This window comes from Bidens hawaiensis, unplaced genomic scaffold (genome assembly GCF_021521415.1).
Source record: "Bidens hawaiensis isolate Kalapana, Puna unplaced genomic scaffold, B.hawaiensis_p1.1 tig00045635_1, whole genome shotgun sequence".
NCBI classification, from domain to species: domain Eukaryota; kingdom Viridiplantae; phylum Streptophyta; class Magnoliopsida; order Asterales; family Asteraceae; genus Bidens; species Bidens hawaiensis.
Genome location: NW_027505949.1, coordinates 128,164 through 144,377, shown reverse-complemented (window position 1 = coordinate 144,377; position 16,214 = coordinate 128,164). Strand labels below are relative to the sequence as shown.

At 33.8% G+C, this 16,214-nt stretch overlaps 1 protein-coding gene and 1 pseudogene across 2 annotated transcripts; one reads left to right on the top strand and one right to left on the bottom strand.

Moving 5' to 3' along the window:
- Window positions 1-2,102: 2,102 nt before the first annotated feature.
- LOC143616094 (non-specific lipid transfer protein GPI-anchored 31-like) lies at window positions 2,103-4,092 on the top strand. The gene is made up of 3 exons (XM_077089035.1): window positions 2,103-2,688; window positions 2,772-2,798; window positions 3,880-4,092. Exons 1-3 carry the CDS (start codon window positions 2,331-2,333, stop codon window positions 4,047-4,049), a joined length of 555 nt encoding a protein of 184 aa, XP_076945150.1. The 5' UTR covers window positions 2,103-2,330; the 3' UTR covers window positions 4,050-4,092.
- Window positions 4,093-7,478: 3,386 nt separating this feature from the next.
- LOC143616092 (sulfate transporter 1.2-like) lies at window positions 7,479-13,894 on the bottom strand (annotated as a pseudogene). The gene is made up of 11 exons (XR_013150600.1): window positions 13,646-13,894; window positions 10,789-10,873; window positions 10,223-10,562; window positions 9,827-9,875; window positions 9,539-9,746; window positions 9,277-9,451; window positions 9,124-9,189; window positions 8,520-8,633; window positions 8,174-8,416; window positions 7,790-8,076; window positions 7,479-7,700 (listed from the first exon to the last, which is right to left on the bottom strand). The product of XR_013150600.1 is annotated as a sulfate transporter 1.2-like (transcript).
- Window positions 13,895-16,214: the final 2,320 nt, after the last annotated feature.

Sequence of the window (16,214 nt, the reverse complement as noted above, 5' to 3'; positions counted from 1 at the left end):
GCTCCAGTACAAAATGTCACTATCAGCCGCTGCCTACCCACCAACTCCCATCGTGGCACGAACGTATCCCATAGTTGGTGGAAAAGGAATATTATATACAGCTGGCCCGTACCTGCTTGGAAACTACCTTCGGCTATAAATACTCCAACACCTTGGAACGGTATCATCATCTTCTCTCTAGCTATTTCTCTCTATATACACTTATATTCAGAGCAACCTAGTCTGATTCTCACGCCGGAGGGTGGTCACAAGGAGGAACCCCCCCTTCTCAGTGACGAGCTTACGGTGTCTGTTTTGCAGGTTGAGAAGAATAACTATCTTTGCCGGGCCTAACCCTCGTGGGAAACATCTACTTAACCCTAAGATTATCCTTAATCTGCCGGAGTCTTTAGTGTTTCTTCACATACACACACAATAAATGATGCAAGGAATATATTCTGGAAACCGAATTTAGTGCGCAGAAGTCGGTGAAACGACACGTAACCCGCCTCCCTGCGTTTACATTTACACAAGTCACTATTGTGCGCACACGGCGCACTTTTCACCAAACCCACATACACCACTCTCTTCACAGGTGGTGAACACAATTTTACACTTGTAATTTATTTAATTTACTCATCGGATGCATATACTATCCCATTATGTCTCATTTGGCCCTTAAAGAATAAATAAAAGAAGAGTAACATAACAAGTTTTCATAATGAATTTATTATTTTCAAGTTTAAATTGCAATTCTAATTAAGATAAACAAAACACAAAACCTATTATTATAGCATTGATTGTTTTAGCATGCTTATAAAAGTAAGGGGTATTCAACAACACATTGGCATATAACTATTTTAAGTTAGTAACAGAAAAAAAACATACCTAATTATGTAGTTTTACATGGTTTTGGCACATTTAAACCGTCGGAAAGGGGGAGATGGACAAATGGTTACATGGTTACATAATTACCTTATTGTCACAGTTAAATCAATACATACAAATACTTACATGATTTTTTTTATGATTTCTCTCTTTAAAGGTATTCATGTATTGAACAAAGCTCTATAGGATTTATGGGTCTTGTGTAACCAACCACACACTAGATCTTGTTTATAAAAAGGTTTATCTACATTAAAAACTATTTTAATGTTAGTTGTTTGTGAATTTGATGACCGTTAACAATTAGATGAATTCATACGAACGAAAGTCAAATTCAATACTTTGAACATATGACCATATCGGGAAATTTGGCCACGACCGGTTCAATTCGATGGGTTAAAGCCATTTAAAAATTCAATTATTTCTATTTTTTAAAGTATTCTAAACCGATTTTTAATATTAGTCAATATTTGAACCAACATCTTTTATATATATATATATATATATATATATATATAAGTTCCTTTCCAAACTTTAACAATAAGATATTGATGCCGTAATATAAATATACAAATTGTAAAGGGAAAGGTTAACATGTAAATTAAATTAACGTTTAACGTTTAGAATCAAACAATGTAATTATGTAATTGCATCATAGTGTAATTACATTGTATTACACTATGTTTATATATAATTAAACTATTTAATTCTCACAGTTAGCAAGTTAATTTAATTTGTATTTGATTCAAATCAATCATATACATTTCAAATTCATTTAATCAAATTTATTTTTAAAAAGCATTTTTTCTATTTTTGCAACTTAACCTACATAACAACATATTCATATTATATTAATCTTCCAGCATAAAATAGTATGTTTATATAATACACAAATATCTTCTTAATTTAATTACGACGTCATTCAATTATTATCAATCCAACCAAAGAACCGATAAGACTGTGTTGTGGGCATTCAACGAAGCCGGCGAATGAATGGATCAGCCACCTAGCTCTCACACACACAACAACCACGCTTCAGCAGTCACGCGCAAACAGATGAATTCAGCCGGCTAGCCCAATCAAATGGAGGGTTTGGTCGGGCGAATGGCTAGCGGACCACAACGAGGGTGAAAAGAACGACAAGGGGTGAGGGTTAGGTCCAGTCAGCGCCATGTGACACAATATAATACGATGAATTCATCTGTTCGCGGCTCCGTTAAATTCCCACAACACACAACCTAAACCAGCGATTCACCATCCCGTCACATCATTTGTAATCAAGGGCTAAAGTAACAAACACCAACATTTGAGGGACCAGTTAAGTCACTTTACCATAACACCCATTACCAAAAAATAATATTATTCACCTTATTAAACACCTCACACATTCACATACACTCACTTGTCTTCTTCCAATTCCAAAACCCTCACTCTGCAACCCACATATAATATTATTTCCGGCAACAATGACAGCATCCACCACCACCACCGCCGTCCTCATCCTCTGCATCTCCGCCGTGGCATTCAACGCATCCTTCGTCAACTCCGCACACCACACCGGAGCTCCGGCGCCGGCGGCAGACTGCTCGACAGTCATTCTCAACATGGCGGACTGTCTCTCGTACGTCACCAACGACAGCACGGCGACGAAGCCGGAAGGAACATGCTGTTCAGGCCTGAAAACCGTGCTTAAAACTGACGCTCAGTGTTTATGTGAAGCGTTCAAGAACAGTGCTCAGTTAGGTGTATCGCTTAATATTACGAAAGCACTAGCTTTACCGTCTGCTTGCCATATTAATGCTCCGTCTGCTACTAATTGTGGAAGTAAGCAAGTGTATTTTGAGTTATTATGTTTTTTTTTACAGTTTTTGAAACCCTAATTTTGAAATTGTTGTATTTATTTACAGTTAATCCTGGACTTGCTGGAGCTCCTGGTATGTATTATAAATGATATGTATGGGTTGAGGGAAACTAGATCGGGTGTCTTTGGGGTAATGTTAATTGTTGGGTGTAAATGAGCTAAGCTATTTGTGTGCTATTTGAGGTTGGCTTGCAAAAATGTCAAATCGAGCTAGCTTAAACGAGTTAGAGCTTGAGCCTAAATATAAGGGGGTGTTTGGGATTTCTTATTTACACCAACTTATGACTTATAAATTTTTTGAAAAGTTAATAATGTGTAAAAGGTGTTTGGCAAACAGCAAGGACTTATGGTTTTTAACTTATGGCCATGGCAAAATAAGAGGGTTTTGAAAAGTTATGATTCTCTAACTTATTAACTTAAAGGGTATAATATTCCAAACACTTCTTAAAAAACAACTTATTAAAATAAGTTCGTCCAAACACTTTTATAAAAACTCCTTTTTAAAAAGTCATAAGTTTATAATTCTTTTTCATATAAAGTCCTTTTGGACTTAAATAAGGAATCCCAAACACACCCTAAATATAAGTTCGATTAATAAATGAGCTCGTGCTTGAGTTTCACTTATCAAGCTCGAGCCTAAATACAAGCTCGTTTAATTAACGAGCCAGAGCGTGAGTTTCACTTATCGAGTTCGAGCCGGCTTCTAAACACAAAGATGCCTAGTATTTATATAATTTTTATTTAAAATATACAATGTATATTTACTTAATTATAATTATATATATAATTATGATAAAAATTAAAATAACTAAATAATATATATAATGCATATATTAAAATTATACTTAAAAATATATAACAGTAATTATAAATAATATAAATTAATTAATAAATAATAATGAGCCTAGCCTGTGCCGAGCTCAAGTTTGAAAAACTACTCATGATCTCAAACTCAAACTTGGCTTGGCTTGTTTACGCACCTTGATACAATCATTCCTAAGTTTGAAGTTCCATGTTATTATGACTTGTACATTGTGCTGTGGAAATTGTACATTTTAAACACCTTAACTTGTTAAACTGACTTGTACACTCCCATTAGCACTTGTACCTTGGGATTTTAATTCATGAACCATGTTTATTATGATGCATTGCAGCTCAAGCACCACTGGGTGTGGCTCAGGCTCCAAATGTGATTGCATCTGGACCGTCCTCGGCTCTTGCTCCTACACCGGCTTCCCTTACATCCGGCTCATCCGGGCTAGCCATGTCTACCGTCGCGGTTCTACTCAGTATGCTACCATCTGCTTATTTCTATTTATGCTGAGCGTTACCTACTTTCCCACTTTTATTGCTATTATAATTATTATTATTATTATTATTATTATTATTATTATTATTATTATTATCTAGTGCCTAAAACTTGGAAGTGAGTTATTTTTGAGAGGTTGTATTATGTTATGGTTTTATGTACTTAGATGTTCTTAAACGTATCTTCCACTAGTAGATTGCTATTTACTTATTTCCGTTTATTTATGATTGCGGTTTCTTTGTATGTTATGAGATATTTATGTATGATCCATCAATAGATATGGAGTTAATTTCTTTTTTCTTCACATTGTTTTGTTCACTTTAATCATTTTATTTCCCAAACTTTCAACACTATAGTTTAAATTTTTAACAATTTGAGTCCAATTAATTAATGCTATCCAAAAACTCTTGGTTAAAAGCCTTCAATGTGGCTACTATTTCTTAAAATAAATATCTATCTATTATAATAAAAGACTACCTATTTTTGTCACTTGTCATCATCATAGTCATCCTCACATTTTTTTTCACTTATTTCAATATATAGTCTTTATCTTTTAAGTCATGTCAATATATGAATTTAAGTTTATTTTTTTTATATGTAAATCCTAATCAATTCATTCATTAACATTTATGGTGAAATAAGGAAATATTAAAATTGACGTTACAAGCTTGTTAAAATATAATTTTAAAGTCACAGGTAATTGCAAATTAAAGCAAATAAATGTTCATTGTTGTTGAAGAATTTGGATTTTTATGGTAAACTACAAATTGTTTTTTAAACTGGGATTCGAGCAATAATGCATAATTTTTTATATGAGATTACGTATGCATTTAAACTCGGGAAAATGTGTATTTTCTTAATTTTCTTCAAACGTTTTGTATAAATATTGCAAACATAGAGAATACCTATTATATATCTTGGTGTTTATAATTAAATTATTGAACTTGAATTATATATTTAGAATCTATATGTATATCGATTTACTGTATGAAGTATATGTCATTTATTTATATGATTTTTTTGTATAGTATAAAGAGTTTCAGCAGTAAAAAATCAATATTTAATTTTCAATATTTTTTTTATAATTCAGACCAAAATGCTTCAGAACATATATTTCCAAATTAATTTACAAAAAAATAGATAATTTGGTTAAAAGTCATTTACCATGCTTCCAACAAATCCGAAATCTTTCCTTTTTTTTTCTATAAGTTTTTAAAATATATATATCGATTAATTAAATATTCCAACAACTCTCATAATATTAACAAATAACAGAGGATTAGTATTCAAAATTTAAATTCCTTATCAAATACTTTCATCTCTCATAAATAAGAATCACTATCTTCATTTTATACAACTTTAAATCTTTTATTATTTACTAAGAATAATCACTTTTCTTTAAACATGACTTTAAGGTTAAGTATGTCTTTGTCATTTTCCATTAATATGAAATGAAAAAAAAACATTTTGTTATATTTTAAATTCCGGTTTTATATTTTACTTAATTATACAATTGTTAATTGTAAAATATAAAATAAATAAACATTTGTCATACACAGAATATTAACGACACCAAATAAATTATATTGATGACTATATCATCAAAGTTTAGGTAATCTGGTTTTAGATAATCATTAGCATATGATCTCAAATGACATTATATATATTAATTGATTAACATGCATGATATTTTACGTGTAAGAATATTTTTTTTGTTAGTTTCATTGATATAAATCATTTATCGAGGGTTGGTATGTACTTGAAGAATCTTATTTATCACACGGACAATTATATTTGACTATATCATGAGTTATAAAAATACCTATATGTTACTCTATCAAGAGTTATAAGCAGACATGAATTAAAGATTTGATTTGTGATAAACAATGTATACTAACCAATAAAATCACAAATGTAGCGTACAAGGACTGCTTTACTTATTTATAACATATTTGTGTAATCTTAGTTATGTAATTTCTGTAATTTTAATGTAAATTGTAATTGTATAAAATATATAATCATTTTGTTAAGTATATTTCACTTAATGATTAAAGTATAAAATTTTCATTAATTACCCGTGTAATACACGAGCCTCAAACTAGTACACAATAAAACACAAAAGAGCTTGAAATGAATGGGGACTCACCCATTTCATCATGTCCTTAAATCCTCCTCAACTTCAAGATCTCCACCGCTTCCACCTTAAACCCATCTTCATCAGACCATCACCATAAAAAATACTATAAACCTTCGAAACCTCAGGCAACACCATGTCTTTTTTATTCTCTTTATAAAAGGCGTATTTTTAGTAAGGGTGTACAGAATTTGATTCGAATTCGAAACATTCGAAATTCGCTAACATTCGAATTCGTTTTTTAAAAATTCGAATTAGATTCGATTCGTATTCGATTATAGTAATCAAATACAAATCGAATACGAATTTATGATTTATTATTCGATTCGAAATTCGAATTCAAATTAATATATGCGCGCGCGCTTTTTTGTTTGGGCAAAATCCATAAATAATAAATATTAAACCCAAAATATTTAAAAAAATTTATCCCACAGTATTTGTATTTTAATTTTGAACTTATTGTAGCAACTTTAAACTAATATTTTTGTGTTTTATGATTTTGGTTTTTGAAAATTTTAACATATGTGAACTTGAAACAAATCGAAATTATTCGAATTCGGTTCATATTCGATTCGAATTCGAGTTTCAAATACGAATCGAATCGAATTTCGAATATGGCATATAATACGAATTCGAATCGAATAGTTCAAATTTTAATCGTATACGAATACGAATAGTAGCAAAAAAATAAATTATTCGATTCGATCTTGAAAATTCGTTATTCGATTCGATGAACACCCTTATTTTTTAGAGAGTTGTTATTTAGATACCCATACATTCTTTAAAGAGGGTGTGTGTAAGAGAAAATAAATATGTAAAAAAGGTGTCTTAATAGCAAAAAAGGTGTCTAAGGAGGAGGTGCTTGAGATTGCTTATTTTTACCAACTTATAACTTACTAATTTTTCAAAAGAAATAAGATGTTTGGGAGTGTCTTTTGATATGAGAGTGAAAATTAACTTGTAACTTATTGAAAAGCTATAAGTAGTTTTCATAAGAAATCCAAACCATTTTTAAGATTTTAACTTTTATCTGTTAATCAATAGAGTGGGCCGTATAAATTGTTTTGGATGCCGTTAAGTCAGTTGGATTCAATTGATCACAAGTTGGAAATCTAGTGACCTAATTTGTTTAGGGGTTGATAATTGAATGGTTAGAAACTTAGAATGAACAAACCAGTGACCAAGAAAGAAATTAGCTCATATATTACAAAGTGACAAATTTTTTCACACAAGAGAGAGATTACAGTAAATATTTTTGGGCCGATAAGTAAATGGCTGAGTCAACTCGAACTATCAGAACACCGGGAACTCTAGTCGCATTCGGGTATTGCTCTATGTTCCTGTACACACTTGTTCTCGGAATCCGATAAGTAAATGGCTGAGTCAACTCGAACTATCAGAACACCGGGAACTCTAGTCGCATTCGGGTATTGCTCTATGTTCCTGTACACACTTGTTCTCGGAATCTTTCCGAGTACTGCCGTCCGAGGTCGTGTTACTTGTAGAAGAATTTTTGCAAACGAGATACCGACCTATGAAACACAAAAAAACCTTAATTTTACCAAAACTTTCATTAATCAATGACTTGAGCGTTTATGTACGCGAAGTTGATGTTAGTTACCGCAATGAGAAGACCGATCTCAACCGAAATGAAAACCACACCGAAAAATGCACCCATACAAGCTACAAAGTCGAATTTATCAATCTTCCATAGTAGTACCACTGCATCGTAGTCAATAAGTCCTAGAACCGCAGATATAATGATTGAAGCCAATATAGCATTTGGTGTGTACTTAAACAATGGAGTGATGACAAAGAGAGTCAACATCACAATCATAGACATCACAATATTCAACACTGCAGTATTGCAACCGGCCATGTTGTTGACCGCTGACCGTGAAAACGACCCTGCAAGTCAAACACCATATGTTCATATAATGATCTAACTCTTTGTATACGCGTATAAGGATTTAAACTGACTCGTTTTGAAGTGAGTTAACCGTACCTGTGGCTACATAACAACTTGTCATAGAACCAATAATATTCATGGAACCTAGTGCCACCATTTCTTTGTTTCCATCCAGTTGATAATCTTTCATTCCAGCAAATGTTCTTCCAATTGCCACAGCTTCCGTGAGTGCGATTAAACCAGCAACAACTCCGATCTTGAAACCTTTCGCGAGGTAGGGCCCGCTAAAAAGATTTCATGCACGGATGACGGATTGATTCCTTGTTCAATATGACGTACCTGATAACAAATTACATTACTCATTTGTTAACTTTAGCAACAAAATAATGATATATGATTTTATGTTATGTTATGTATGAATGAATAAATCAAGAAAACTTACGATTATGACACCATGACGCTCGGCGTGAGTGATGAAAACGAAAAATGTCGACACGATAACCGAAATCAGTGGAGCTATTGCAGGCACCCAAAACAGTTTCTTGTTCTTTTTACCCTGATCAAATTGGAAAGTCAATATGTCAAAATTGTAAATTGCAGATGCTAGTAAGACTAGAGTAACATTAGTGGTCTTGGTTCTTACAATGAATAAGCCCTGCTTGCGGTGCGCACATATGATGTATATATGTGTGAACCCTCGGGTGGGCAAAAGTGAAATTGCACTAATTTTGACGTTATTTTACTAATCTCGTGAAAATAACGTTAAAAGTGACGGACGGTTAAACAGGCATCATGAAGTGGCGTTGATAGCCGAAAGACAAGGGTACATGCACCGATCAGCCGGTGTCCCGATGATTGAGTGCTATGTGCCTTATGTCCAAGGCTTGATGCAAAACTACTATCGAGCCGGGGGTCTCACCGGAAGCAGCCTCTCTATCCTTATGGGGTAGAGGTAAGGCTGTTTACATCTTACCCTCCTCAGACCCTACCATAGCTTTGCTATTGGTGGGATATACTGAGTACGATGATGATGATGATGTTCTTACAATGAACTTTGCTACCACAAGGAAAGCCAAGAAGGACACTCCTATCAGTATGGTTTGCCAGTTCCACTGAAAAGAAAAAAAGAAAAAAAAATCAATAAAACTTAAAAGAAATGTTTTTTTGTTAATTTCACTTCAAATATTGTTTTGACTCACTCCATGATGCGCTGAGTTGACAACCGAACGCATAACTGAAACAACATCAGTCTTTTTAGTGAAATCCTTGATACCAAACAACCCTTTAAGTTGTTGAAGCGCAATGGTAACCGCAGCTCCCCCCATGAACCCGACAATAGCAGCATGTGACAAAAAGTCAATCAGAAAGACCAATCTGTAAAAAAGTCAAAGCACCAAAACTGAATAAGATTTGGATCGAAACAACAACATTTTAAGAAGCTTTTCTTAAGTTAATACATACCTGAAAAACCCGACTGTAGCTTGAGTGACACCCACAAAGAACGTTGCAGTGAAAGCAAGACGAAGATATTCATGTTCTTGTTTGACCGAGTCAAGCTCGTCCCGTAGCATAGTTCCAAGTAAGAGAGAGACCACCGCCACAGGCCCAATGGCAATATCTCTCGAGCTGCCCATGAAGGCGTAAATAAGAGGCGGAACAAAACTCGAGTCTGCAAGTCAACTTAGATTGGTCAAACTTTCAAACAATACTTTCATAGTTGCATGCAATTACATCATGAAGGTGACTTACATAACCCATATTGTGGCTTCAAGTTTGCTAGTTTTGCATACCCAATATCCTGAAAAAAGTATAGATAGTTATTATTATATGTATAGTAATTTGTGTGGTTTATGAACAATACTTAATTTCTTTATAAAACTTTTGTAAGTTTCAATTTCACCCCTTGTACTTTATGTAAACCTATAACTCATTTAATTTTCATTAATTTGATCTTTCTCTAATAACTTGCATTCATTTATTTTTTAAAAAGCCCAAAAAGGTAGACTATTTGTTTTGGTATTGTAAGCTATAGTGAGTGCCGAACCGATACCGACTTCGGTACCAAGGTAACCGATACCAGTATTGATGTAAAACTCATATCGATATCCTATTGGGCATACCACGACTTTATTTCTTTTTTTTTACCTGTGGAATGCAGAGACTCGCTATGGTACATCCGGCAATGAGGTCGCCTTTAAACTTAGAAAAGCTATAATCTTGAGCCCAGTTGAGTATCGGGAAAAACGTTTGTAACCCGAGAACAAACTTTCTTCTCCTGGGCTGATCTTTAAACGGTTTCAATGGGTCATCTGAAAGAAACGTTTCTTTAAGCGCAGTTTTTATTTCTTTCAACAAATCTTGTTTTGGTGGCTTCCCAACTTTATGAACATAAGGCAGTTCATCAGGTCCCAAAGTGAGCCTGAATCTTTCATCTCAATATCCGCTGTAATCCGCCCACTCATTTTGGTTGGATTTTTGTTATCACCTTTATCATAAAAACAAAAAAATGTAAATCATTACCTTATGAATTCAATAAAGTTATATAATGTTATGTATTTGTTTAAAGGGTATCTTACAAATGCAGGTGCTATAAGATTTGGGGTGGTTTAATTTGTGAACGAAGGGATCCTATTTATGGGTGTAGAAGTCAACTTTGTAATAAGATATGCAAATCAAAGTGAGATTATACGATATGAATCTAGATAACATACGGTCTAGATACAAAATACCCGTAAACAGATAAGACTTAACTGGGATTAGAGGATGCAACTGGTGTAGTTTATTAAACAATAATTGCTGCAAAATTATTAATCTACTTCCATGTTGTAGATAATCAATATCAAGAAGGGAATGTTGACTTTACTGTATTAAAATATCTGGCTGTATACAGAAGTTATACATTGCCAGTTTTTTTTATTTGAATCTGGCCTTTCAATTTGTTTATACGAGTTAAATAATTCAAGTTAAGAGGTTTTTACAACATTCTCGCAATATTTGATTGAACCTTATGAAATTCTATGGGGCCAAAATCTGCACATGCAGATATCTTTTGTCTAATCTTCCTGGATCCGCTTCTATTTTTAATGAAGATGGCTTGTTTAGAAGCTCAGGTTATATGGTACTTACACGCCTGTCCTTGAATATATGGCGTTTCTTTTAGAGGTGGCAATCGTGTCGGGTGAATTGTTGATAAAAGATGAATAAACATGCTGCAAATGGTTTGTATGCCGACCTTAAAAGATGAATATTTATTTTTTCTTATTTTGAACAGTTTATCGGATCGGCCTGTTTAATTAAACAAGTTAACATGGAAGTACTGAAAAAACTCATATAAGCAAAAAATCTCAAGTATCCATGATCATGAGACATATAATTATCACTATAAATAAGAACCATAATTCCAACAGTAGTGATTAATATTGACATAATAGAAGTAAGTGGATCGATCAAGTATCCGAATTCTAAAGAAAAATCATTATTGATAATCCAAGACCATACATATTGATAGACAGAACTGCTATTTATTTGCTGAATAGACAGATTGATAGAAAAAATCATGACTATACTTAACAATAAAACACTCTGAAAAGCCCACATACGACGAAGACTCTTTGTTGCCGTCGGGAAAAGAAGAAGTCCTAGCCCTATTAACATAGGAACTGGAAGTGGAAGAAAAGGTATTATCCACGCATATTGATATGTCTGTTCCATAAAAATTTTTTTTATTCTTACACGAAACACTACCTATTTATTAAATGGCTGGAGAGTACAACCTAACCCAACCCAATCCAACCCAAACTAAATAATTTTCGCGTAGTTTTCTTGTAGCTTGGGCATTTTGTAAGGCACACATTGTGAACCCACTTTCAACATATGAAATAGTAGAGAGCATAATATCTTGAGAACTGCAATAACCATATAATTCACTTGTATCTACTGCATGTTTTGAATATGTTATATAACATGCTATACGTTTTCTAGTCACTATTTTGATTATCTTCTGTGGAACTATATACAAGTGCATTATACGGTTCTTGACGATATATTATTGGTTATAAAATACCACAAGGACTACCAAATATTTGTTACCAAAGAAGTGCGATCCAACCTTCGGCAATACTCACAAAAAAAACCTAAAAAATGGCAAATATCTATGTCATGCCCACCCGCTAAGTATCGATTGGAACCCTAAATAATTCAAGGTTAGAATATTTAAGTACACGAGTTATCCAAAAATGGCGATAGGAATCCCTTTCAAAGTAGCTACAAATTGCAAAAAAAAAAAAAAAAAAAAAAAAAAAAAAAAAAAAAAACAATAATAATAATAATAATAATAATAATCAGAGGTTTGGATGCTATCGTGTTCCATGACTCCCACCAGCAACTTTTAAGATATTTTTCAATATGTCAACGTGTTATATGAAACCCTAAATGTCTCTATCGATCGGCATGTGTTTACACTTTATAGTGTCATGATTATAGAAACCTTAAAAACATCACCATCACAATCACACACACACGAACCATTTGAATAATCCGAAACTGGATGATGAAGATAATATTTATATATTAATTAACAATATTTCAAATACAAATTCAAGGTACCTTTCATAGGAATGGAAGGGCAAAGCTTCAATGGGTATACGGTCACAAGAGACACATTTAATATATCGTGTAATTAATGTGTATATATATATAATATTGTGATGAGAATTGTGTCCAGATTCGTTGAACGTACATGAGTCAGGAAAAACCTCCAGCTTGCTATAATGGCGGTCAGGAGAGATGAGATGAAGAGAGATAATCATGAAACGGTCTTACGAAAGCATAATCGGTCATGTATGATCATGCTACCGGCCTCCAAATATAGCTAACCTAAATTGCCACTTAGTATTTTATGTGACCTTATGAGGAAATTATGAATGTTACATGTGTGAAAATGAAATGTAAAAGAGACAAAATATACATGGTATGCTTGGTTGAAGCTATTAGAAGTTTTTTTTTAAGAAAAATCTTATACTCAATACAAAAATTTTATTTGGTTGATGGAGCTTTAAGCTTATATGCTACTAGTAATGTTTAAAAAATGCTAGTAACTTTTAATATTTAAAATTTTACATATTACGTGATTAACATATTAAGTTAGGCGAACTCGGATCATGTGTAAGACCAAATTAGGATACGGAGGGTGTGATTCATGGGAATGTAGCCAGAAAAGATGTGGTTTCACTTTTCATATGTGGAAAGACCATATCATTCTTATTTTTGTTTCATTACTAATTAAAACAATTACATAATTTTGAAATTTATATTGGAATGTTTTTAATAAACATGTAGTTAGATTTTTTTTTAAAAAATTTATCAAGTAAAAGATATAAACAAAAACTCAATCAAGATGGTTAGTTAATTAAAGACTAAAAATTTTGGAAAATGATCAAAATGTTTCATTTGGCCATCTCAATCCTTAAAATGTCTATCAAAATCCATCCGGCTTTCTCATGTCCATTGCAAAATCACTTGGTCCATCTAGTTTTTTCACACCAACAATGCGTCGACATGTGTACTAACCTGCGAAAGATATTCCCGTCGGGCTACCAGGTTTTCTGACCGTTCGACAAGGATGTTCCCGACGGGCGCCTGTTTTTTCAAACCAGGCGTCCGATCAGTTTTGTCAAAAAACCCGCGACTATCGAATTTTCTCTGCGGCTGTGCACCATCGGAATTTATTCCACCACCCGTAACCCCTGTCTCTTCGGTCGGTACACCAACATCACCTGCAACCTGTCTCTCCAGCGTTTGATTATTTTTACGACGCATTTTGATTTGAACTACCACAAACCACCACCGCTACCATATCTAAACTCCCGCCTCCGTTATCTGAAATCACCGAAACCATCACACAATAAATCGTTGACGACAAATGTGGCTGAAAAGCATCACCGGAGTAGAGTTTCATGTGTTTTGGCTAGTTAGAATTTGGGGGTGAATTAATGGTGGTACTGTAGTATGCTGAACATGGAAGATGAAGAGAACCAGTGGCGGATCTAGACAGGGTAACATTTAAATTATGCAATTTTTGTCGTATTTCATAAAATGTAAATGAAAAATCAAAACACAATACTTGGGGTGCTAATTTCTCTTATTCGGTTTTTGAAAGCTTGAAATCGAGCCATTACATTATGTTCTTTTACTTTATTCTGTTTCTTTTTCGACTGGACAAATTAAATCATTGTTCAAATACTAATCACCCATTCTCTTACGCAAACCCGTATTGATAAGTTTCATTTTAGAAAAACATATTTAAACGCTTGTGGTTGTAATCGGTAAAACCAACGCTATCTTTAGTATTTGACAAACCAAAAGAAAAGTGGTGCTTTCTGGTTTCCAGCATTACACGAGCAATGTCACACATTCACCCAATTTCGCAAAATTATCATCTTCCTTTAAAGTGTGATAAAAGGTCATACGATCACCCGAAATGCACCCTCTTTCTTCATTACCAAAATCATTCCGATACATTTTTGAAAATGACATTATCTTAGATATGTCAAATTTGGAAAACGAATTTCAAAATTTAAACCAGGCATATTTTCTAACAAATTAGTTAGACCATGAGTAGTCATAACTCTCCACCCCCCAGAATTATACGCCACGTGGCGTCCAGTCAGAGTTATGGTTTTTTACAAAAACAGGGTATAGTCATAACTCTCCATCCCCAGGCGTTATGCGCCACGTGGCGCCCAATCACATTTGCACTTTTTGTTTTTTTTATAAAATATATTTTTTATAAAGCTTTTTGTATAAAATATATTTTCTCAACAAACCATACCCATCACAAACACTCCCACCTATATCAAATCTGAACCACAAAACACAAACACAAACACTCCACCAACCGGATCCCCACCAATTAGATCCCCACCACCGAACCTCCACCAACCGGACCTCCACCACCGGAAGATCGAGAAGCTACTGATGGCCAACAGAGGCGAGAAAGCTCCGATCCTCATCTGCCTCAACGAACTCCGATCCTCATCCTCAAGAGCTTCCCAATCCTCATCCTCGTCTGTGTGTGTATATATCTATATATGTATATATATACACACATCGGATATATCCTCTACGGATACTTTTTTTGGATTTCGAGCCATTTATCGCGTTATATAGAAGACGCTGGAAAAAAAATTTACCCAAAACGCCGGGGGGGGGGGGGGGCGGTGTGCCCCCGGCGTTATACCCCAAAACGCGGCCGGAAACGCTGGACTACGGATGAAGACCTCAATAAATATATTTTCAAATTATTGAATTTGCATATTTAAAATTGTATTATAAAATTCAACCTTAAAATGATGATTATGTTAAGACTGTTTCTGTTTGATGTTTCTCGCTCAAACAAAGGAAAAAAAGGTTAATGATTTCCATTTGCTTTGGGCTATAAACTTTGTTTGGGCTTTATTTGATTTGAATTTTTAAAAATATAATGATTTTATTGAGTCTGTTTCTGTTTAATATTTTTCGTTTAAAAAAAAAAGATTAGTTGCTTTTATTTGCTTTAGGCTATAAATTTATTTGGGCTTTATTTAATTTAAACTTTTAAATTGGTTGGTCTTTAAACAAATAGATGTAACACAATAATTTAACAAAACTTTCAACACCCAACATCCACACAACACAAGTTGAGATCCCCAGTCCCCACGCCACGCATCCCTTTCATTTCATGCTGTCTTCAATGCACACCAAGGCGCGGTGTTCCACGTGTGAAAACCCCACGCAACCACATTAGATGTTCTGAAAGTATTTTGTAAATCGCCTCACTAGATATAAAAGGTCTTTAAGATAGTGTATCATTATAAATTTTGAAACGTCACTATATATGGCAAGCTAGTGAACCCATTCAAAAACCATGCCAAGATAGCTCGCAAATCTTACAGCAACAACACAGATAGTGTTTCCAACCCTTAATGATACAACTTGAAGAGGGGTATTACGAATTAATATTTATTCATTGTAATTAGGGGTGTTATTACTTTCGGGTTTCGTGGGTTTGAGAAACTTATTTCGAGTACTTATACATGACCCTAATCTCCCCCTTGGTTACTCGGGTTCGGGTTTTATGAGTACGGGTAATCGGATTTCG